At 45.6% G+C, this 22,483-nt stretch overlaps 1 protein-coding gene across 4 annotated transcripts in view; it reads left to right on the forward strand.

Annotated features, from left to right (window-relative positions):
- Ptk2b (protein tyrosine kinase 2 beta) overlaps positions 1 to 22,483 on the forward strand; it is a 120,129-nt gene that overhangs the window by 47,268 nt on the left and 50,378 nt on the right. For 3 of the 4 annotated variants that reach the window (XM_034497597.2, XM_034497598.2, XM_076930819.1), the window contains one exon: positions 18,239 to 18,479. In XM_034497597.2, coding sequence (XP_034353488.1) covers positions 18,276 to 18,479 — 204 coding nt within the window. In that variant the 5' untranslated portion in view covers positions 18,239 to 18,275. Of the gene's footprint in view, positions 1 to 9,318; positions 9,338 to 18,238; positions 18,480 to 22,483 lie in introns of those variants that run through there. The other variant, XM_076930820.1, reaches the window with a different exon arrangement.

Here is a 22,483-nt window from a genome sequence, read left to right on the forward strand (position 1 = left end):
CTCCCGTAAAGGCCTCTCCCTGTGGCCAATGATTTTAACTCCCAGGGTCCACTTGGGAAAGCCTCTAGTCTAGACAAGGAAACTTACCCCTGGTGTTATCAAGCTGGAACCCTCACAAGGGGGTCTTGGGACTTCTGCAAAAGGCCTAAGCATTCAGTTCCTTGAGGAACTAGGCTGTTGCTTCAGGCTCTATGAATATTCACACCCAAGGTATTGTTGGGAAATCATTCTTAGCTAATCTGGGGTTTTATATGAAACAGAAGTAGGGGTCAGATAGACCAGCTGTCCTACTTAGGCCATCTGGGTCTCTTTCTGGATGTCAGCTGAATGTAGTCAGAGTATAAAATCTTAGTGTATGTGGTGTGTGTGTGTGATCTAGAAATTTCTCAATCAAGAGAGAAGTAAAATGTGATGCCTTTGAAGACCCTGAGCTCCTGGCTATGGTCATAACTTTACACTTGCCACTATGTGCCACCCCTCCCCCTCCCATCCCCCACATACACATCTTGTCCGCCAGAGGAGGTAGCCTTCACTATTCCCCTGAGCCCTCTGCTAGGTTCTCTGTCCTTCCTGTCTTCTGGTCTGTGGTGAGTTGTAGTGAACTGAGTTGCTATTCTTTTTCTGACTTCCTGTGCTCTTCAGAAATCTTAATGAAAGAGAGCTGATGGACCTGTAGGCCAAACACAGCCTCTGTTCCATTCAGGGAAGCTGGAGTCACACTTTTTACAGGTAAAATCCAGGATTCTGTCTGGGTTTCTAGCATCCTGCAATGGGATGGGAAAAGCTTGGGAGACACTGGATGTAGCGTGCAGGGCCTTCACTATTTCCATATTTGCGTCAATATATCTTAAGGGGTGGCCAGAACAATCCCAGAGAAGTATCCACTGTTGAATCAATCTAACATGGAATGGGAAGACTCAAATTTCTGTCTCAGATAACTGACTTCAAGGCTCTATTTGTTCTCAGTTTACACTCTAGCTGTAATGCAGTTATGTCACAACGATGGATAACTTTGAGATCTTGTATTAATGTAACAGAGGATACCTATCTAGTCTGCTCATTGGTTACATTTTAGGATAGACTAGAGTTGATTCTGAATGAGGCTCTGGGTCCTGGTGGGATGAAAATTCAGTGGAAACACCATATTGGTTTTCTTAACATTTTCCCTTTCCTTCTTTCTTCCTCCCCCCCCCCCCCGCCCCTTCCTCTTTCTTCCTCCTGTTTCCTTCTCTCCTCTCCTCTCCTCTCCTCTCCTCTCCTCTCCTCTCCTCTCCTCTCCTCTCCTCTCCTCCCCTCCCCTCCCCTCCCCTCCCCTCCCCTCCCCTTCCCTCTTCTCTTCCCTTTTCTTTCTTTCCATTTTCTGATAAATTGCTGCTCTCTCTCTCTCTCTCTCTCTCTCTCTCTCTCTCTCTCTCTCTCTCCCCAAACTCTTATTTGTAGAACTTTGTTTCTGGAAGATTTTTTTTTCCTGTGTACCCCTAGCCACCTGGCTCCCCATCCCTATGCTTGCTTGGTTCTGGGTCCATGTGACCATTTTCTTTCATGACTTCTTTGCTACCTCCATGCTGTGAAGGTTTCCAGTTGGGTTTTCCCATGGTCTTTTATTTGAGTTTCCAACCAGAGAATGAGAAGTCCTGCTGCAGTGAGAACAGCAGTCAGGAAGCTGCTACAGAAGAGCTCATGTGGGAAGGAGAGAGGGAGGGACTGCTCTTTTGGGATCTGGTTCCTCCCTACTTTGAATTTTCATAGCTAGAGTTTTAAAAGAGCAAATTTTCTCCAAATTGTCTGAGCTTTGAATAACAGAAACTACCTGTTTCTTTTCTTGGTACCCATTTCCCAATAGAAGGCTTGAGTAACAAGATACTGAAATAGAAACTACCAGGGCACTCGGACGTGAGGCCCGAGACAGCCAGGAAGGCTTGCATTTATGAGCTGTAACCCACTGAGCTCTGTCACAACTCAGGCTTGATGAACACCACACTGTCAAAAGGAGTCGTGTGGCCTGGGAACTGGGGGTTCTGGGATCCCACTGATTGGTGCACTGTTTAGTTTCCTAAATTCAGTTCTCACCAGGGAGATAAGGGCCATGCCTGTGGTTCCTTAGCCTTCTGGGAAGGTGTTAGAATTACCCAGGATTTCAAAGGCTGGGAAAGAGAAAGATGAAGTTTCAGTGATACAGAACAAATGAGTTCTAGATCTCTAACAAGCTGTGACTAGTCTTGTATCTTGTAGTTAATAGTTGCTGGGAGTATATCTCACCCCCTGTCCCCACTGCCAGATGGTAACGGTAAATAGATGAATATGCCAGTTAGCTCTGCCATAATACATCACACTGCACACCTTAAGTATACACAATCTCAAGTCCGGGCACAATGTGTGGCTCCATGTATAATATTGGTGATGGTGGTAGTGTGTGTGTGTGTGTAAAGTACTTTTGGGTTGTTATTATGATATAATGGGCTTGTCCTGTGAGTGCGACTGCTTGTCCATAGTGGGAGTATAGGGGAAAGATTCTGTTACCTGTGCTATTTGCAGAAATAACTCTTTCAGGAAGCACAGAGAGGCAGAAGGATGGGATGGGTGAGGTGCTAAGCAACTGAAGGCTGGAGAGAACAGAAGGCTTAGGATGGTAAAGGACCCTGAGACATGATCAGACACTCATCTCCCAGGACATTGATGTGAGTCCAGGATGACTTTCCATGTCCCAGGTCTCTCCTGGCAGGTTGTATCAGTTGCCTGTCTATACTGTTTGCACCAGACCTCAGTTTGGATTGGATTCAGAAATGATGTTTGCTGCCTAGCCTGGCTTTGTGCTAAGAAGACTGGCCACTCTCCATAGTCTGTGTGGAGAATACAGGAAGTCAGACTGTAAGAAAGAGAGCTCCAGGAAGAGGCAAAGCTTTATGCATGTGGGACAGACGGTACATATCTTTAAATACATTTAACCAATATAGCATCAAGAGAGCTTAAAATCGTGTAACTGCATGGGATTCTAACTGTGGGTGTGTTTTTATGTAGTTACAAATTCAGTATGCAAATTCCATTCTCTGTGGCTTAACATTTTTATATACATCTTTTCATATACTACTACTCTTGTATTTTTATCACGGTTCATCTCTATGTTATTGATACTTCTGAAATTTTCTTCTGAGCCTTTTGCCCTGGTTCTCATCATTTCCCTGTGGTAAACAGCACATCAGTAAACATCCTTGTACAAATGATCTGCTCTCCTCATCTCAGATCCATGGGGTGTCCAGGTTAGCCTTAACCTTCAACTAGATATAACCTAGAAAGATCTGGAAATGAAATCTCATTTGAGGAATCACCTAGATCAGACTGGCCTGGGGCATATCTGCAGGGATTGTTTACAGTCCACGGTGGGTGGCACCATTCCCTAGGCAGGTGGTCCTGCGCTGTATAAGAAAGCTAGCCAAGCATGAGCCTACCTGACAGTCAGCAAGCAGCATCTTTCATGGTTCCTGCCACACTTCTTTAAGTTCTTGCCTTGACTTTCTGCAACAATGAACAGTGATGTGAAATTGTAAGCCAAATAACCACCACCCACCCCACCCACCCCCGCCAAGTCACTTTTTGTCAGAGCATTCTTATCAAAGCAATAGAAGTGAAATAGGACATGGGATGTGTTTCTCAAACCTGGTTAGCAGGTGTGAGTTATTTAGTATTTAAAAATGTTGTTCACCAGAAAGCCAGTTTTGAGTAACTCAACCCCCCTCACTATAAGTTTCTTTTGTTTTCCCTCTGGGTCTCTTGGCTCCTTTAAGGAGTTTGCAGTTGTTTTCTTAAAGTTGATTCTATCAGCATTTTTAACCACGAGGGGTTCTCCATCTATTTTTAATTTCCCAAGTCTTTTCACACACAGGTGGCATCCTGTTTGCTTGACAGGGCATCTGGATTGTTGTTTTAGTTGATTCAAGCTAGAACAAGGGCTGATTGCTGTAGTGTACAGATGGGGCATCATGCTGTTTGACGGTTTCGGTGTCTGTTTATACAATGCAGAACTTTGGTGTAGACTGGATTTGTAGACTGGCAGATTGGAGGCTGGCAGGTGGAAGCTTGTTCAAGAGGATGTTTTTGTGGGGTGGGGAGGGCGATATCTGTGATGAAAGTCTTGTGTTCATTCGTTATAGGGGTTTTTTTTTTTTTGTTTTGTTTTTTTTACTATTTGGGTTTTCTCTTTTTAAAAAAAAGTTTTGATTTCATTTTATGAACTTTTTTTTTTTCTTTTTAGCTGCATATACATCTGCGAGGGTGTCAGAAGCTCTAGAACTAGAGTTACAGATGGGCGTGAACTGCCATGTGGGTGCTGGAAATTGAACCCAGGTCCTCTAGAAGAGCAGCCTGTGCTCTTAACCACCAATCTATCTCTCCAGCCCCTTGGGTTTTCTTTTTAATTACCATTTTTTAAATTAAATATATGGCTCACATTAGATCCCTTAAATAAAATTTTGCGTATTCATCTTACTACACACACCACTCTGCTGAAGACCTGCATTCCTTTCAGGGCTGCATAGGTAGCAACAGATGAACTTAGCAGCAGAATTTTTGTTTAAGCAGTCACATCTAGAAGCCATGTCAGAAAAGCAATGTGCATCCGAGTTACCCTTTGACACACGAACACATTCCTAGCTGCAGATCCCGACGTGGAGCTGAGGCTGTGTGTGGACTAGGTGTGTTGGTTAAAAAGGAAAATTAAGTTCTCATCCAGCTTCTGCTTCTTAAGAAAGGGGACACTAAGGTGGCTGGCTCCGTCAGTTTTCCTTATGCTCAAAGTGGGAGAGACATCTGCCTTGAGGACTTCAGCAAAGTGGTGAGAGCAAAGACATGAAAAGAGGGAACCCTGCACAGCCTGGAAGGCTCCTCCTCTAAGTGTTTACCAACCAAAGATAGGAAATACTTGAAACACGTTCTATCTGTGCTGAATATTTACAGATGCTTCCCATTTTCTAAAGTAATAATGTAAAATAACCATTTGTATATTAAGTATATTTGTATATTGAGTGTTTTAATTATCTTGGGTTAAGTATAACACCTACAGGAGAATGTGCACAGGCTAGGTAGAAGTGCCATGTCATTTACAGGAGGGGCTGGAACATGCTTAGATGTTGACATTTTTAAGGTCTTGCAGACACTGAAGGATGCCTGAATGTAAATATAGACCCCTCCTTTCTTCAGCAATGGTTTAAATCTTGGCTGGAGGAATGGGTCCGTCTTTTTTTTTTTTTTTTTTTTTTTTTTTTTTTTTTTGCCATGATAACTTAGTTTATGGGTCAAGTTGATGCAATGCAAAGTTGGTTCTTTTTTCCATTTCCATTAAAAAAAAAAACAAAATAAATAAATCAGGTCTGTTCCTGTGGAGGTCAAAAAAGGGAGAAAGAACAGCTGGCTCCTTGGGACACCTTGCCCTTATCTACTGATCTGCCTTTGACCTGCCTTGGCACACACAGCAAAGAAAAGAATTTGTCAACGGCTTCCATGTGTTCAGGGGAACAACAGAGAAAATTAAATGGCTGGGGGATAGGAGAGATGAGTCAGCAGGACCAAGAGGCAGCCAGTGCCTGGAGTTTGGGACTCAAGGGAGCTTCTGAACCTTACTCAAAGCCAATCCTCCAGGCATAGTAGCTAGGGCAAATTTCCCACATAGAGCCCGAAACCCAAGAAAGGTAGCAGAGCTAGACCTAACATCACTGCTAAAGCCTCTCCAAATGCCCCATGCTATTCTCTACTCACTCAGCATCTAGAGGACACCCCAAAACCTGCCAGCTATAGTTCCTCCATGAGCTCTCAGCTTGGCCCTAGCAGGATGAAACTACTCCTAGCCTTGGATCTGTGGGTTGATGGGTGATGAGGACTCATGCAGTTCTGCACCCATCTGACACCGACACTCCATCTTGTCTTCCTGAGTCTTACTTCTCCCCTGGGCTCAGGGATCTAGAACTTTGGACTCTGTGTCAGGGGAGGTCCTCCACCCTGGAACACAGACCCTCAAAACCTGTGGCCCATAATGAGCAGAACCTAGCTATAGCCACATGTTTACAAAGCCCAGGGGGAAATTTTTAGGAGTTTTCTAGACAGTGCAACTATGCATTAACTTCTGATAGAGCACATTACTTTAACTAACAGTGAGTTACGTTACAGATAGTAGAAGTCCAAGTTTTTAAAGCATAAAGCTGCTAAGTCCAGTCTTCCCCATCCCACGAGGGAAAGTCTTTACTTACTTATCTGTTCATGGCAGGATATTTTTATGTAGCATGGCCTAGCCTCAACTTGAAAATCTGTTAAGCCTACATCTGTTCCTTGAGTGCTGGTTACAGATGAGTGCTATGATGCCCAGCATGATTTTTTAATGTTTGTCTGTCAGAAGAATTTATCCCATTTCACAAGTTAAACTTGCCTTGTCTCACAAGTCTGTGAAGATTTTGAGATTTTGAGATTTTGTGTGTGTGTGTGTGTTGGAAATAGGGGTGAAAACTTGACCACCTCAGGTATCATTCCCCATGTACTGTCTGCTTTTTGTTTTGTTTTGTTTTGTTTTGAGACACAATCTCTCATTGGTGGGAACTCACCAACTAGTCTAGGACGGCTGGTCTGCCTATCTATTCTACAACAATGGGATTACAAGACCATGCCACCACACCTGGTTTGGTTTGGTTTGGTTTGGTTTGGTTTGGTTTGGTTTGGTTTGGTTCGGTTTGGTTTTTTCTATTGGGTTCTGGGGAGTAAACTGGATCCTCATAAATGCAAGGCAAGTACAATATTGGCTGATCCATTTTCTCCCAAGAATCTGCTTTGGTCTGTCATTAATGTCATCTCTCTCAATCTCAACTTGATAAATCTTATTCAGTGACTATAAGCTCTATATGGAGTTAAAGGCATGGGCGGGGACAGCTAGAACACTTGTCTTTCTTCCCCCTGCTAGATTCTCATGGGCATTTGACCAACAAGAGCTGTTTGAAAATGTATGACTTCCCCTGCGTATCATCTGGCCTGCTCATTAACCTCTCAAGAAGATGGGATGAGAACTCAGTCAAATGCCCAAACAAAGCCCTGGTTGCTTATAGCCCCAGCAATAACAAACAGCAATTTTGTATCCCACATGATTGGAAGTGGAGCAGTCAGGGGAGAGTTAAGCCTGGGCTGACGAATGTCAGAGAGTGTGGGTTCTGAAAGGTCTTCCAGCTCAGAGAGGAGCAAGCTCCTCTGAAAAAGGCACATGGTCTGCCCCCTGCTTCCATGCATCTGGCACCTTTCTCTCTTGCCGGACTAGAAGGAGAAACCACTGAGTGAAGTAGGATGGGGGTCAAACATCACAGGTGCACTGGGAGCCTGTAACCATGGCCATCCCCTGTCTCATGACTTCTCATGAGCCAGTGGCTGTTTCTCTGCCATCTGAGAGATCATACCAGTGACTGAAACTGGCCATGATGGAAACAGCAGAGAAATTGGCACATGCTATGAACCAAGACATCAATGTGTACTGCCAGGAGCTGAACACTCACCAGGCTTTATCCTAACCACCCCTGCTGTCTCTGAGGTCATACAGTGAGTCACCTTATTACCAGGTTATAGTTATTAAAAATAAAAGCTTTCCCCCACCATATGAAGTTCAAATTCTTTAATAACACCTTGCCATCCTCTGATCTTGTTTCTCAGTGACCCCCTCTCCCACTCTTATCCCCAGCCCACACTATGTCATTTCATTTCCTGATCTTATGGGTCATACTTTGCTGAGCTCAGTGTTTGTTGAGCAGTACACTTAAGGACACTTTGGGGCCCATATCATGCTATGACTTGTGTGTGTGTGTGTGTGTGTGTGTGTGTGTGTTCATGCTCACACATATGAACACACACACAAGCATGCACTAAATTCTTTCTTTTGGATTATGGATCTCTGTTGGATAGAAAATCCTCTTTTTTTGTCTGCTTGGCTTCATATCACCAAGCTCTGGTATGGCTCCAGAAATTCAGAAAAGTGGAGAGAATTAGGAGGGAGGGAGGCAGAGGGGGGAGGGAAGGAGGAGGAAGAGAAGATGGGATAAGAGTGGAAAGAGGAAAGAAAAATACCAGCTAAATACTATTCATGAACTGGCAAATAGGGAATGAAGAAAGCGTGATTTTTAGAATTCATTATCCTTAGTGTTACTATTATTTTGGTGTTGGTGTTTGGTCTCTGTGCACATGTGTACAGCTGTGTGTGCTCATGTACAAACAGGCATGTAGAAGGTGGTGAGCTGGAGGTGAGCTACAGATGTCATTCTACAGGAACTATCCAACCTTGAATTTTTGAGACAGGGTCTCCCGCTGGAATTCTCTGATTAGGCTGAGCTGTGAGTCCCGGAGTCTTCCTATCTCTGTCTTCCCAGCGCTAGAATTTTAAAGTGTGTGTATGTGTGTGTGTGTGTGTGTGTGTGTGTGTGTGTGTGTGTGTGGTATTTTTACCTTGGCACTGGGGATTGAACGCAGATCCTAATGCTTGTACAGTAGACACCAACTGGGCTCTCTCCAGCCCCTGCTTAGCTTGAGAGGGAAGGTCTTACCCCACAGCTCAGTCTGACCTGAAATTTATATTCTTTCCACCCCTGTCTCAGTGGTGGGGTCACATGTGCCACTGTGAGTGCTAGAGATTGTGGAAAGCAATGGAACCCAAAGGAGGGATATGAATCTGGCCAGCAGCAAGGACCAAGCCTTGAACTTATGGGGAGAACAGAGGCTCCCTTAGCAGGAAGGTAAAGCACTGAGTTTCTGGTGCTCTCTCAGCTCTTCAGAGAGCCAGCTGACCTGTAGGGAGGCAGGTGTTGGTAATGGGTGCGGGGGTGGGGAGCAGAAAATGTGGTGGAGTCTCAAATGCTTTTTGAATTACGCTGAATTATAGCTGGCAATAATCACAACCTTCCGGGTTCATTCCTTTGCCTGGAAAAAAGGGAAGAGATTAACCAAATGACAGGTTGGGGGGGGGGGTCCCAGAGCTGGAGAATGCTGGCCCCACAGGAGCCTGGGTGGGGGGCTGAAAGGATCAAGTCAGCGGGTGCAGCATGGACCCTGGGGCACAGCTGGGTCCAGGAGCTCAGAAATGGCTCCCCAAGACTGCAAGGTCATTGCAATTAGTTAAGTGCCTGTGCCCAGCAGGCCCTGAGATAGGAAAGGCCTGCCTTCCCCATTTTGTTGATGTGGAAACAGCCAGGGGAAGTGACTCAGAGACAGAGTGGAAACAAAGTGTGCCTCTCGTGACATTCTGACTTCTGTTGGTCTGAGTGGCTGGCGCTTGGGCTCTCTCCAGTGGGGTTTCCTTCCATGGAACATGCTTCTTCTGTATTCTCAGGTCAGGCAGGGGAACTTGTGTGGGCAGAGTGGGAACTTGGGGTGGGGGAGGCTTTCCAGGTAAACAGATGGACAGGAAGGCAATCTTGGTTATAAAGGCAGTCTTTGGGCTGGAGAGACAGACTGGGCTGCAGAGGCCACCACATTTACTGTTGAGGAGGGCTTTGAAAACCTGGCTTTGCTGTTAAATTAGCTTTCCAGTTCTTTCTTTAGCTAATTCCCAGGTACAAACAAACAAACAAACAAACAAATAACATGTGTCTTGCAATGCCCCCGGTTCTTCAGAAAGACTCTGTAGATAAATAACATCAGCTTCATGTCTCAATAGAGAAAACGGACCTAAAATAGTCACCTGGTCCAGGTGGCATAGCTGATAAGCTGCAGAGACCTCGGACCAAAATTTCCAAAAGTTACTGCTGGCATTTCATAAAGGAACAAGCATTGTAATCCAGAAAAGAGTGTTTGATTCGAGAATGAGAGGATGTCTTTCAAACTGAATACAGTCAACACTGGGAGTGACAGCCAGTACCCATAACTGCCAGACTCAGAAGGGCAAGCAGGAGAGAGTGAAAGGCAGGGCTAGACTGGGCCTTGTATACATTCCAGGATACATCTCAAACAAACAAATAAACAAAAATGCAGAGACATACACCTGTACTCCCAGCATTTGAGAGATGGGGCCAGGAGAACCAAGAGTCCAAGGTCAGGAGCTGGGCGATGGCTCAGTGGAAGAGCATTTGCTGTGTATACATGAGGACTTGAGTTTGAATCCTCAGCACCTTGTGAGAGCTGAGCATGAGTGTGTGTGTCTGTAGCCACACCAAGGGACAGAGACTGTGTGTATCTGTAATGACAGCATTGAAGGGCAGAGACAAGTGTCCCAAGAGCTCACCAGACAGTTAGCCTGGCTGATGTGAGTGTTTGGTTTTGTGAGGTTTCACCTCAAGGCACTGAGGAAGAGAATGAATGAGGAAGACATCCAATGTCCCACTCTGACTGCATGTATCCAAATACATATTCTCACCCGCACACTCATACACATGTAACTCCCACAGAGAGGTGTATCCACACACACCTAACTCCAGAAGAGAATTCAAGGTTACCTGTGGCTGCATAGCAACCTCAAGGCCAGCCTTGATGCGTGAGACCCTGTCTCCAAAAAAGTAAAAGCAAAAAACTCAGAACCAAAATCGAATTCACTGGGCTACAGCGTGAGTTTTCTGCACAATCCTTATATATCAGATTTTGTGGTAGACACATGAAAACATTGTCAAGGCCACCATCTGTCTACCAACCACAATTTGGAAACTCTGATTCACGCAACCTCCATCTCTAACCATCAGAGCCAATCAGTGGCTGGGCCTTAATACCCAGCTCTCTCTAACGGCAGTGGACACTGACACCAACCTGGTAGCTTTGGTAACGGGTGTTAGTCAGCAGCGCGGTTGGTATGATGTCAGGAAGATGAATGCTTTACCCACTTGACTCATTCAGATGTGGGTTTCAAACTTGTCTCCAGGGCTGCTGTGCCACATCACTGGGATATCACTCACCGTGGACTTTGGAGTCAGGCATCATGGAAACCTCAAGTCTTGGCCACCTACTGGCTCTGTGGCCTGGAAAAGCTGATCTCTGTAGGCCTCAGTTTCCTCTCATAGCACATATGGACAATTACCATCTGCAGAATCCGTCTGGGAAATCAGGTTATTGTGTAAACTCCCTAATACATAGCAGTATATGTTCTGTAAGAGATAACACTGCCTTACAATGTCCACCTGACAATGGACTTTCTTTCCCTGTGATGATCCCCAGAACTTTCTTCAGGCCGGGAGAGCAGAGCTTGGTAGTATGGCTGAGTTGTCTGGAAGAGATTTAAATTCTATCTCAGTCCCACCTCCTTTGGGCAGGTCGATGACATTCAGGAAGAGCATAATTGAGTTTCTTCCAAGAGATTATTAGGGACTCAGAGACTCAATAGGCCCCTGAAGTACCCTTTGAAAGTTTGAGCCAAGAAGTTCTTGTAGCCAATCAAAATGTTTCCTGTTTTAATTTGGGCCCATTTCCTTGTGTTTGTTATTCTTTGCCGGTGGCCTGGGCAGTTCGAGGGCCTAAGAAGTACACTGAAGCCCATGGTGACTCAGAGCCAAGGGTTTCACTGGTGCCATGGTATGGACATGCCTTGGGCAGCACTTGGAGGGCCGAGGGCAGACTAGGATACAGGGTGGAGTGGTCACTGACAGTCACCGGGGCTGGGAGAGGCAAGTCTGGAGAAAAGGGTAGGGTTTAGGCTCATGAACTAAAGGTCAGAGAACGTTTCAATGGTTGAAAGCCAGAAACAGGCTAAGGCTATAGATGAGGAGTTCAAATAACCAGGAGGTGCAGGCAAGCCCCTTCGCCAGTACTGGAGCTGCCAGTTTGTTGGTCCTCATCTCATCCTGACTTGGAATTCAGTGGTATACACTGGTAGCTTGAAATCAGCCATGATGGGAATATCTACACCACAGGTGGGAAAGGCCAAAAACAAACACTTTCCCTAATAATAATAATAATAATAATAATAATAATAATAATAATAATAATAAAAAGATCCTGGCAGAATGAACAAAATATGGGAATGTGGTGGTCACATACGATTTTGGAATATAGGCAAGCCATAGCCAGGGAGGGATTTCCCTTTGTGTCCTACTACTATTAATGGGCTTTCATTCCTTTGCTCCCTTCACAAGGCTTCTAGAAAGTAAGCAGGGTATTATTGTCCCATGTTGTAGGTGGAGAAAAAGAGGCTAGCAAAAGTTAAGCTGTTTGTACTGATCTTGGGGAAATTTTTTTTTTTTTTTTTTAAGTTTTGGAACAGGGTCACAGGTAGAGTGAGGCAAGAGACTGAAGAATCTAAGTGAATCTCAGATCATGAGGACAGGCTTCCCTAAACACTACCTTCCAGTAACTCTGCTTCAGAGAGTGTGGGTAATTCATTGCAGATTGCTGTCTGTGTAGGGGAGTCTGGGCAATTTTCATGTGTTACTAGAGATATGGGCACTGCCTTACAGGCTGGGGTCTTCACACTCAAACTCTTATGTTTTTATTCTTAGTTCTTATAGGACTAGTGGAGACAGTCTCCCAGCAAAGTTCAGAAAACTGAACAAAGTTCAGTTGTGTCTGGGCTGGTAAATGCTGCCTGGCACATTTGTTACTGCAGAGTTTTATGTGACCCTAGGCTTGGGGCAATACTGCCTCTGTGTGTGTGTGTGTGTGTGTGTGTGTGTGTGTGTTAAGATTTTTCTAGACTCTATAGCCATTCTGCCAATTTCTCCTGCAAATGTGTTTTCCCCAGGACAAAATGCAGAACTGAGGGGCCCACATTAGGCAAAAGGTATAAGCAGATTGTGGGTGACCAGAATGACTTTGCTAACATGTTTCTGTCAGCGCCCTGTGGGCCATGAGCTCACTGGGCTAGGGGAAGCTGCTGAAGATAAGAAATCCACATCCTCTGGGCTTACAGGCAATGACTGACTTGTCAGCCAGTGTGGGCTGCTGTTGCTCAGAGGTAGACCACTACTATTTGGTCATGGTCAGGATTTGGAGACAGGATGCTCACTGTGCTAGACACTGTTTGGTCAGGTTGGGAGATGGGTGGGGCTCCCAAGTATACCAGGTTGTAGTTTCTCATTGTTATACATGCATGTATACACAATACATGCACACATAAACACATACATACATATACACACATACATATACACATGCATATGATTATGCCTATACCTATACATATATATACATATATACATATACACACACACATGCATACTTGTTTTTAAGAGTAGTTTTAGGCTTACAGCAAAATAACAGGAAATGCAAAGAATTCCCATAATGCCACTCATTGCCACACGCATAGCTTCTCTCATTATCAATCCCGTACTGACAGCATTGTGGCCTTCTCTGTCATTTAACATCAGAGTTTATCCTTTCTGCGCTGTCTACAAGACTGACAGGAGTATGAAGATCCTTGCCTGCCATTATGGAATCACAGTGAACGTTTCCATTGTTTGAGCATACTCTGTGCTCTCCGTTAATCCGCCCCACCCCCCCAGCAACTCCTGGCCTTAAAACTATCTTTAAACTTTTGGTTTTCCACAATTGGAACCACACAGGATGTACATAGACTCCTCTTTTACTTAAAAATATTCGTTTACCTGTATATGGGGTCCACACCTTGAATCTCAATACTAAGGAGGCCAAGGCAGGTGGATCTCTGTGAATCTGAGGCCATACATACTGAAACCCTGTCTCAGAGAAAAAAATATAATCACTTTAGGTTCTTCCATGTAGTTCATAGCTTGACAACTCTTCTCTCTTTGTGCATGCATGCTTACGTGTGCGCATGTGTGTCTGCAAATGTGTTCCTATACATGAGGGTAGCACATCTGTGTGGGAGTTTGCATGCACCAATACACATGCGCATATGGAGGCTCGAGAGCAGCTTTGGGTCCTAACAATAGCGTATAATCTACCTTCTTTGAAACAAGGTCTCATGGACCTGGAGCTCACCAGGAAGGCCTGTAAGGCCCAGGTAGCTAGCTCCCTGTCTCTGCCTTTCCTAACAATGGCATGGTAAATGAATGGCACCACGCATGGCTATTAAAACAACAGCAGCAGCAGCAACATGAGTTCTGGGGATAGTGCTCTGGTCCATATGCTTGCATGGCCAGCACTGTGCCGTCTTTACCCAGCCCACAATTCTTCTCTTCAGTGTGAGTATTCACTGTGTGGATACCAATTTGCATATCCATTCATCTCGGCTGTTTCCGTATTTTGGCAATTACAGATAAGACTGGCAATAACCTCTGAGAGCAGGTGTTGGCATGACTCTTAAATTTTCAAATACTTTAAGTAAATGCCAAGGGAGAGGACCCCTGGATGGTGTGGTAAAGGACTGCTGGGCTGCCTCATTCACGTTCCCCCACATTCTTACCGCAGTTTTCTCACTGTCTCTGTGTTTTGAGCGGAAAGCAAAATTCTGCCATAGGAGCAGCGGGAACAGTGCAGGCTCAAGAGCATTTGAAGGTCTCATTCCTAAGTCCCTGACACTTTGCCCTGGCTGTCTAGGCACAGGCTTCAACCTTCTGCTTTATCTTCAAGCAGGGATTGCTGCCTCCACATTCCTCAGTACTCAGTGGCACATGACAAATGACCACGGAGTGTGCCCCAGTACTCACTGTTGGATCTTGAATTTTACCGATACATTAGGCCTATTTAAGCCTACTTGTCCAACATCTCAGGAGCATCTGGGGTGTCTAGGATGTGCCTATTGCAGCCCTCTGAATGAAGACACGACCTAGACTGAAGGGGCACCTGATGGGATCACTACAGACTCACACACACCCTGCTTCCTTCATTATGGATGCTGGGGAAGGGGTTCATCTTTTGTAAATTGGATGTGGGTTTAATGTCCTTTCTAGCTTTGAGTCTGTGTTCCCACCAGCATGACACAGCATCATTGCTATACCAGGTCTCCCAATGGTCACTTATGGGTCCAGCCATTGGCCTGCACTGTTAGGACACTAGCATTTCTGTTTCAATTGGTTTGTGTTGCTAGAACAAAATACTGGAGCCGAGTTGGCTTCCAAACAAAAAGCATTTGCAGGCTAAAGGGCAAGATCAAGGCATCAGCATGGTCAGGTCTGGGTGAGGCCGCTTCCCAGGTACACATTGCTGATCTTTGGCTGTAACAAAAGGAAGATGACCAAACTCTCTTGGGTCCCTTTTAAAAGGACTCTAATGCCACTCACTGGGGCTCTGTATCTCAACATTTCTACCCTCTCATACCAGCACCTTGGGGGTTAGAATTTGAGCATATGGATATCAAGGAATACATGCAGGCAGTCCATTGCAGATAAGGTCAAATCCTTGGGGTTACGGGTCATAGATCACTCCACTTCCCCCTTCAGACGCCTGTCTCAGAATCCATCTTTGTGACAGCCTTGTGTACAAATTACCATATACAAACAGAAGCCTACCAGACCAGCAAATCCTCAAGCAAGCAGGCCAGCACTTGCTGGGTTATATGCAGTTGCTCGTCTGTGCTCCTGACTAGGACTATGCTATTTAGGGACAAAGTACCCCCCCCCATCTTCTCAGTCCTAAAGCACCATTGCTATCATCGCTCCTGGGTCCCCCCCCCCCCAGGCCTTACCACTTCAGTATTCTCCCTCATCCCAGCTGCTGGCTCCACGTCTTTGCCTAAAGGCTTTCTGACATCTCCCTTGTGTAGAACTGCCGGGAACACTGAGCATATGAAGTGGAGTAGAAATACTCCCAGCTCTCCCTCTCTCTGAGCGAGATGTGCTTCATCCTGGGCTGTCCAGTCCCCTCCAGTTCCCAGAAGATTGAAACTGGGCTTGCCCAAGTTTTAGTACTCAGCACACAGGCCTCTTTTTGCTTGTCTTTCCTGCAATGCCACATTGTTCTACACTCCTGTGGGTGCTTCCTACAGATACCCCTCAAATAACTTCTGAATTCCTATAGATCAAGAAGAGTTCATATGGATTGTTACTGTAGGGTAGAACACTAGGGTCCAGTATACATAGAATGGCATGGAGAGAGAGAGAGAGAGAGAGAGAGAGAGAGAGAGAGAAAGGTATACATCCAGAGAGGTATACATAGAAAGAGAGAGAGAGGTATACATAGAGACAAGTATACAAATTCAGATAGACTTCTAGAGCACATGTTCTCCTCTCTGTCAGTCTAGTCCCAAGATGTACTCACCCTTGTGAGCTCAGTCTTGTGCTCCCTCTTTCTGCCTGCCCCAACCTGAATCAAGTCCTCTTTCTGCCTGAATCCTTACAATACCTCTTTTGTCCCTTCCTAAAACATATCTCCTTTGTTTTTTGTTGTTGTTGTTGTTGTGTGGGTATATACACATGCACATGTGAAGTGTGTGTGCTCGCACAGGTAAAGGTCAGAGGTAAAATTTGAATGTCTTTCTCATTCAGTCTCCATTTTATTCTTGGAGGAATAAAACTCTTGTGGAACTGAGAGCTCCTGGATTCAACTAGACTGGCCAGCGAGCTCCGAGACCCACGTTTCCCTTTCCACAGCCCCCCAGTGCTGGGGTTATAGGAGCACATCATCATACCTGGACTTTATGAGGTTACTGGGGATCTGAACTCAGGTCTTTGTACTTTATTGTCTGAGCCATCTTCCCAGCCACTACTTTATTGTTTTGTTTTAAAGGAATAGTTCCTTAGAGTGGTGGCTTTTCAAATCTTTCCTGGTACCTGGATCAGTATAAATAAACAATCATAGACTGTGTTCTGCTTCTGAAATACTTGACTCCATGTTTGTATCATGACTCTGCCTGCTCCATTATTTTTCCTCCTGATTCCTGGTGTAGGAATAGCCCCCCCCCCCAAACCACACTCACATGAGAAGGCACACCTTTTATCTCTAATAAGTCTCAGACCTAGGGCTTAGCTCATTCTAGAACTAGCTGGATAGTTTTTGTTTTGAGACAAAGTCTTGCTCTGTAGATCGGGCTGGCCTCACAGTTATGGCAATCCTTCCTCGGCTTCCCAAGTGCTGAAATGACAGGTGTGAGCTATCAGAACCAAGTTTAAGGGGTGGTTGTTAGAAAAAAAATTCTTGGAAATTAAGACCATGTAATCCTCATCAAAGACACAATCAATGCCAGCGCGGAGGGCAGGGCTTGGGGCTACACTGGTGACCCCTGTACAAGCCTCAGCTGGTGTTGCCAATGAATAATTACAACTTTCCTCATTTCCTTTGGACATTCCCCCACTTTATAATTGTATGCTTTTACTTATGTCTTCTTTTTTTTTTTATCTCGCTCGTGTGTGTGTGTGTGTGTGTGTGTGTGTGTGTGTGTGTGTGTGTGTACCCATGCACATGTGCATGTGCAGGCACCCATGTGGAGTACAAACTACTCTCTGGTGTAAGTTCTCTCCTGCCACCTTGTGGGATCGAGGGTGGAGCTTATGGGATGGTCAGGCATTTTTCTGCTGAGCCATGTCAGGAGCCTAATCCCTTACTTTAGATCAGAAGGAAGTCAGTCCTTGAGATAGTTCAGTTGGATGCAGAGGCTCGGTTAAGACAGCTGAGATACATACTGAATTACAGATTACAAGGATTCTTAGTTTACTCCTGTGTCAGGCTAGGCTGTCTTCAGTATTGGCTGCAGCGTGCAGAAACCCAGACTAGCTCCATCTGTCTTGCAAAACAACTTTCCACCCTAAACAACCTGGGGAAGGGGTGGGGGAAGTAGCCAAGGGGCTTTTATCTTTCTGTGATACCTGATACTCTACCTGGTGAGTTCCCAGGAGGTCCAGGCCTCTTTTGTGAAAACTCTAGCTAGTACTTAGGTTGTGGGCAGACCAGTCAAGCTAATGACCTGGACCTGATCTGGAGATGATTTTTATCATTTTCTCTATTCATTCCTTTGGGGCCACCGATCCCTAAGTTCTTCTCAGATTTTCCTCTCCACTGCTGTTTCTCTCTCCTATTTATCACAGCCTCACTCCCTGCTTTTTCTGCTCTGCTGTGTCATGCCACAGCCGCCTCCTCTCACAGCTGCCTCATGTGCTAAGTGTGGGCCTCTTGCCTGGGAGCCAGTGTTGGAGGAGAACAGGGAAGGAAATGGGGCCAGAAGACAGGGCTTGTGTGCTTGCGAGCGAGCAAGCGAGCGAGTCGAGATTATATACCTGGATGTTTTTCCCACTGGCTCCCATGCACCACAGCTTCCCCAGTGGAGGCAGCTGGAGGCCTTTTCAGGGAGTTTTCAGGATTAAGAGAATGAGCTGTTGTGTCAGTTGTGGATCTTGCAGGTAGATGAGGCATGTGGCTTGCAGGAGCTCACTCTGTGGCTGTCTCTCTGTTGTCTCTGCAGGACTGCGATGTGCCGGTCCTAGCTGCTGTCTGAGAGGATGTCCGGGGTGTCTGAGCCCCTGAGCCGTGTAAAAGTGGGCACTTTACGCCGGCCCGAGGGCCCCCCAGAGCCCATGGTGGTGGTGCCAGTGGATGTGGAGAAGGAAGACGTGCGCATCCTCAAGGTCTGCTTTTACAGTAACAGCTTCAACCCAGGGAAGAACTTCAAGCTTGTGAAATGCACAGTGCAGACAGAGATCCAGGTACGTGTGGAGGACTCTGTTCCTCAACTGCTCTGCTCCTCCTTCTACTTCCTGTACAGATGGGCAACCTTTCTTGAGCCTAGTAACTTCTTCTAGCATTGTCTGGGCAGGACAGAGGTTGGCATCGGGAGAGATGTTTTCAGCTTGCTGTACCAGCCTCCTCCAGCTGTGCATGCAGCGTTACAATATACTGGCCTGTTTTAACTTGCCTTTACTGAACACGTACTATGTGAATCCGTGTGGTCAGTTTCTCAACATACATGCTATTGAATTCTCCCATGAGGAGACACAGTGAGGACATACCCATTCTCTTCTGGAACCCTCCTTCATGATGGCCCTCAGAAGATTGCTCTGAAAGGGTCATAAATTGAGCAAAGGAGTTGAGTTCCTTGAGGGAAGTCTCCCCAGGTCCAAGGGAGCTGAACTGGCTTTGTGTCACTAGCCCTTCTAAAGTCTCAAAAAACTATGTCCACTGGTGACTCCTTTCATCAGCACTGTGGTGGTCCTGGCTGCCAGGTCACTGTGCTGTATCATGTACAGTGCACACTACAGCTCACATACCAGAACAGGATGCATTGGTGAGCATGCTGTCTCTTTCAGTTAGCATCATTGCAGTGGTGGGGTAGACTCCTGTTTCCCAGTGCTGATCTGATTAGGGTCCCACTTACTCCTCACATGCTTTCTGATGAGAGAGTGTGAGTGTGTGCAGAGAGTAAGGGACCCTTTCCTCTGGCCTCTGCTGACACTCAAGTCTTCTTTGGGTGTCCCATTTTTGCACATATCTGATGCCACTCACTGCCAACTCAACTTGTTTGATTTCCAAAAGTTAATGTGATTTCCAAGTTGCGAGGGTGGGGAGCATCATACTGCCCAATTTTGATGACAAATGAACAGTCTTCAGCTATTCCCAATCGGATGTGCTCTGAGGATGTACTGTAGGACAGACAGGACTGAAGTCGGGCACCATTGTCCATGGGGAAGAAATGGTGGAGAACGGCTGGAATAAACAGATTTCAAATATGGCACAAGCTGTATTTCTAAGTATCTAAAGGCGAGAAGGTCACAAATAATGAAGGTGTAGAACACTTGGCTTAGGAATCTGGAGTTAGATGGGAACTAGGGATTAGCATATAGTTGTTTGCTTGGTTTGGTTTCTAAACAGGGTCTCACGGCATAGCCCTGGCTGGCTTCGTACTCTGTAGCGCAGAATAATGAATGCCATACTTCAGCTTCCCAAGTGCTAGGATTACACATATTCAGGCTCCCACACATAGTTCTTAAGCAGGGAGATCTTCGTGAGGTGGTGTGATGGCTCTGTAGTTACTTAAGGACAGAATGTACAACAGGCTTCGGGAAAGGCCAATGAACCCAAGCTTAGGAATGGCTACGAGTGTCTGAAGAATTCTCCGGAGGGGCACAGGGACAGAGCAGATAACAAAAGAGTGCCATAACTCTCTTCTTGGAACTTATACCCAAGCCTTTTGATTTTTCCTGCTTGCAATGTTTTCTACTGTCGAAACGCAATCTTCTAATGCCATCCTGTTATTACAGGCTGTGACTTTAAAACCACCTGGACTAGCTGTCATGTGAGGCTCCATCTGGATGGCTTATGTGGACTTGGATCTGAATGCTTAAGGAATCTGTATGCAGATTTCCCCCAAGGGGACCGTGCCCACCTGTTACTTTGCTGTAGGGACTTGAGATGATAGCACATAGTAGGTCTCAGGATCTGGAACTGTTGGTGGTTAGAGCGGCCAATTTTCTACAGGGGGAAAAAAAACTTTCAGGTTTTTTAATTTATCCACTTATCTGTCTTATTTTCAAACTTAGTAACTACATTTGTATTTTAAGATAGCATACAGTGTTCTGCAAGGAGTTTGCCCTGGGGCTTGGGATATAGTACAATAGATTACATGCCTGGTGTGCACAAGGTCCTAGCTTCTATCTCTGGTACTATAGAAAGGAAGGAAGGCAGGAAGGGATGGAGAGAGGGAAGGAGGGAGAGAAGAAGGGAGGGAAGAGGAGATAGAACCAAGGAGAAAGGAAAGGAAGAAGGCAGGCTCAGAGAAGAGACTTATGCTCAAAGAAGGTTGGGAAATGCTTGGTTAAACAATGCTGAGGACTGGATAGCACAGTGACAGGGCACTGGCCTATAACTGGGAGGCCTTACATTCTATCCCCAGAACACACCTCCCTCAGCCCTTCCTGAAAATCATGCACAGATTCATTTGCAGCAAGACTGCTCAGAACCCTCAGTTTTACTGAGACAGGGCCACAGTGTGGTATTATTTGTTTGCCTAAAGGAATTCTTCTTTTGTATGCAGGACCTGTTGATTCTCTGGCAAGCCTTCTAAGACATGTCCTACCCCCATGCTCTGTAGCAAAATGGGAGAAACTGAGAGAGAAAGGGGAGTGGGCTATGGGCTGGGAGGTAATAGTTACTAGTAGTTACTAATAGTTACTAGATATGGATTTGTACTAACAAAGTGTTGGGGAACAGAGATAAGATGATAGATCTGTATGTATCAAGAAGATAGAGTCAATAAAAACTGATGATTAATTACATGTGGGAGGTTAGAAAAGGAAGGAGACAAGGATGACTCAGACTCTGGCTTGGGCAGCAGACGGGGTGCTCATGCCAGTCACTGGGACAAGAAAGAACTCCAACCTGAGACCTCAGCTTCATGTGTGTTCTGTTTGAAGTACTTTTGAAACATCCCTATGGAGGGATATGGTCCTGCAGCTCAGAAAGACGACAGGACATGTACAAGAGGATTTGGGTGCCAACCTGCAATGGAGGTCAAGCCAGAGAACCAGGCCACCTGTGGAAGATGAGGAGAGCAAGAGAAGGATTCCAGCTAGGGTGATCAGGGAAACCAGATGAAGAGCTGGGAGAGACAGAGTAGAGAAACAACAATAACAACAACAAAAAGCCAAACCAACCAACCAAACAAACAAACAAAGGCAGGGGCCAGCCCAAGAAAGGAATGGTTATCAGTGTGGGATGCTAAGTTCTACTATAGAAGACCTTTGGTGTAGAGAGAAAATTAACCAACATGGCAGCTCATTTTTTTACCATGAAAGGAAGAAAAGAGGGCAAGACACAGCAAAACATTTACCAGCAAAGGAAACATCATAAGGTCCTAAATTGAGAAGGCACATAGTAGGTCTGAGGCCATCAGTGCCCCGAGATTGACAACTAAAGCCATGTTAATACCTTTGTTTTTACTCCATCTCATGAGAAACATGGATATGAGATCAAGACAGGGTTTCTCTGTATAGCCCAGGCTGTCCTGCAACTCACTCTGTAGACCAGGCTGGCCTCAAACTCAGAAATCCACCTGCCTCTGCCTCCCAAGTGCTGGGATTAAAGGCGTGTGCCACTACTGCCCGACAAGATTATTTTTTTAAAAGATTGGTTGATGTAGGTTACAGGGTGGAGATTGGAGGGAGACAAGTATGGCCATAGGTAGAGGTCTGTGAAGAGATGGTAAGAGCATCAATTAGGATAGCCATGGATATAGTAATACTGATGGTGGCTCCAGCAATGGTAGGGATGATGGCAATGGTGGTGGTTACAATGGTGGTAGTGGTGGTGGTGATGGTGGTGGTGGTATATTGATGATGGTGGTATTGATGACGGTGGCAATAGTGATGGTGGTGGTGGTATTGGTGGTGATGGGGTAGTGTTCTTAGTGATGGTTGTGGTGATAGTAGTGATGATGTTGGCAGTGATGATAGTGATGAAGACAGATGCTGCTGCTGACAGCAGTAATAGTAATAATGGCAGTGACTATGCTGGTGATGGTGGTGATGATGGTGCTTATGATGGTGGTGATGGTGATGGTAATGACAGTGGTAGGTGACTATGCCGATAATGAAGGTGATGGTGATGACAAAAGCTAGCATTTTGCGCCCCCCTCCCATACTTGTTATCTCACTGGCTTCTCAAAAGGCCCCTCTGAAACACATAGTGTTATTATCTCTACTTTCTATTTAGGGAA

The sequence above is a fragment of the Arvicanthis niloticus genome, chromosome 3 (assembly GCF_011762505.2).
Source record: "Arvicanthis niloticus isolate mArvNil1 chromosome 3, mArvNil1.pat.X, whole genome shotgun sequence".
Classification (NCBI taxonomy): Eukaryota; Metazoa; Chordata; class Mammalia; order Rodentia; family Muridae; genus Arvicanthis; species Arvicanthis niloticus.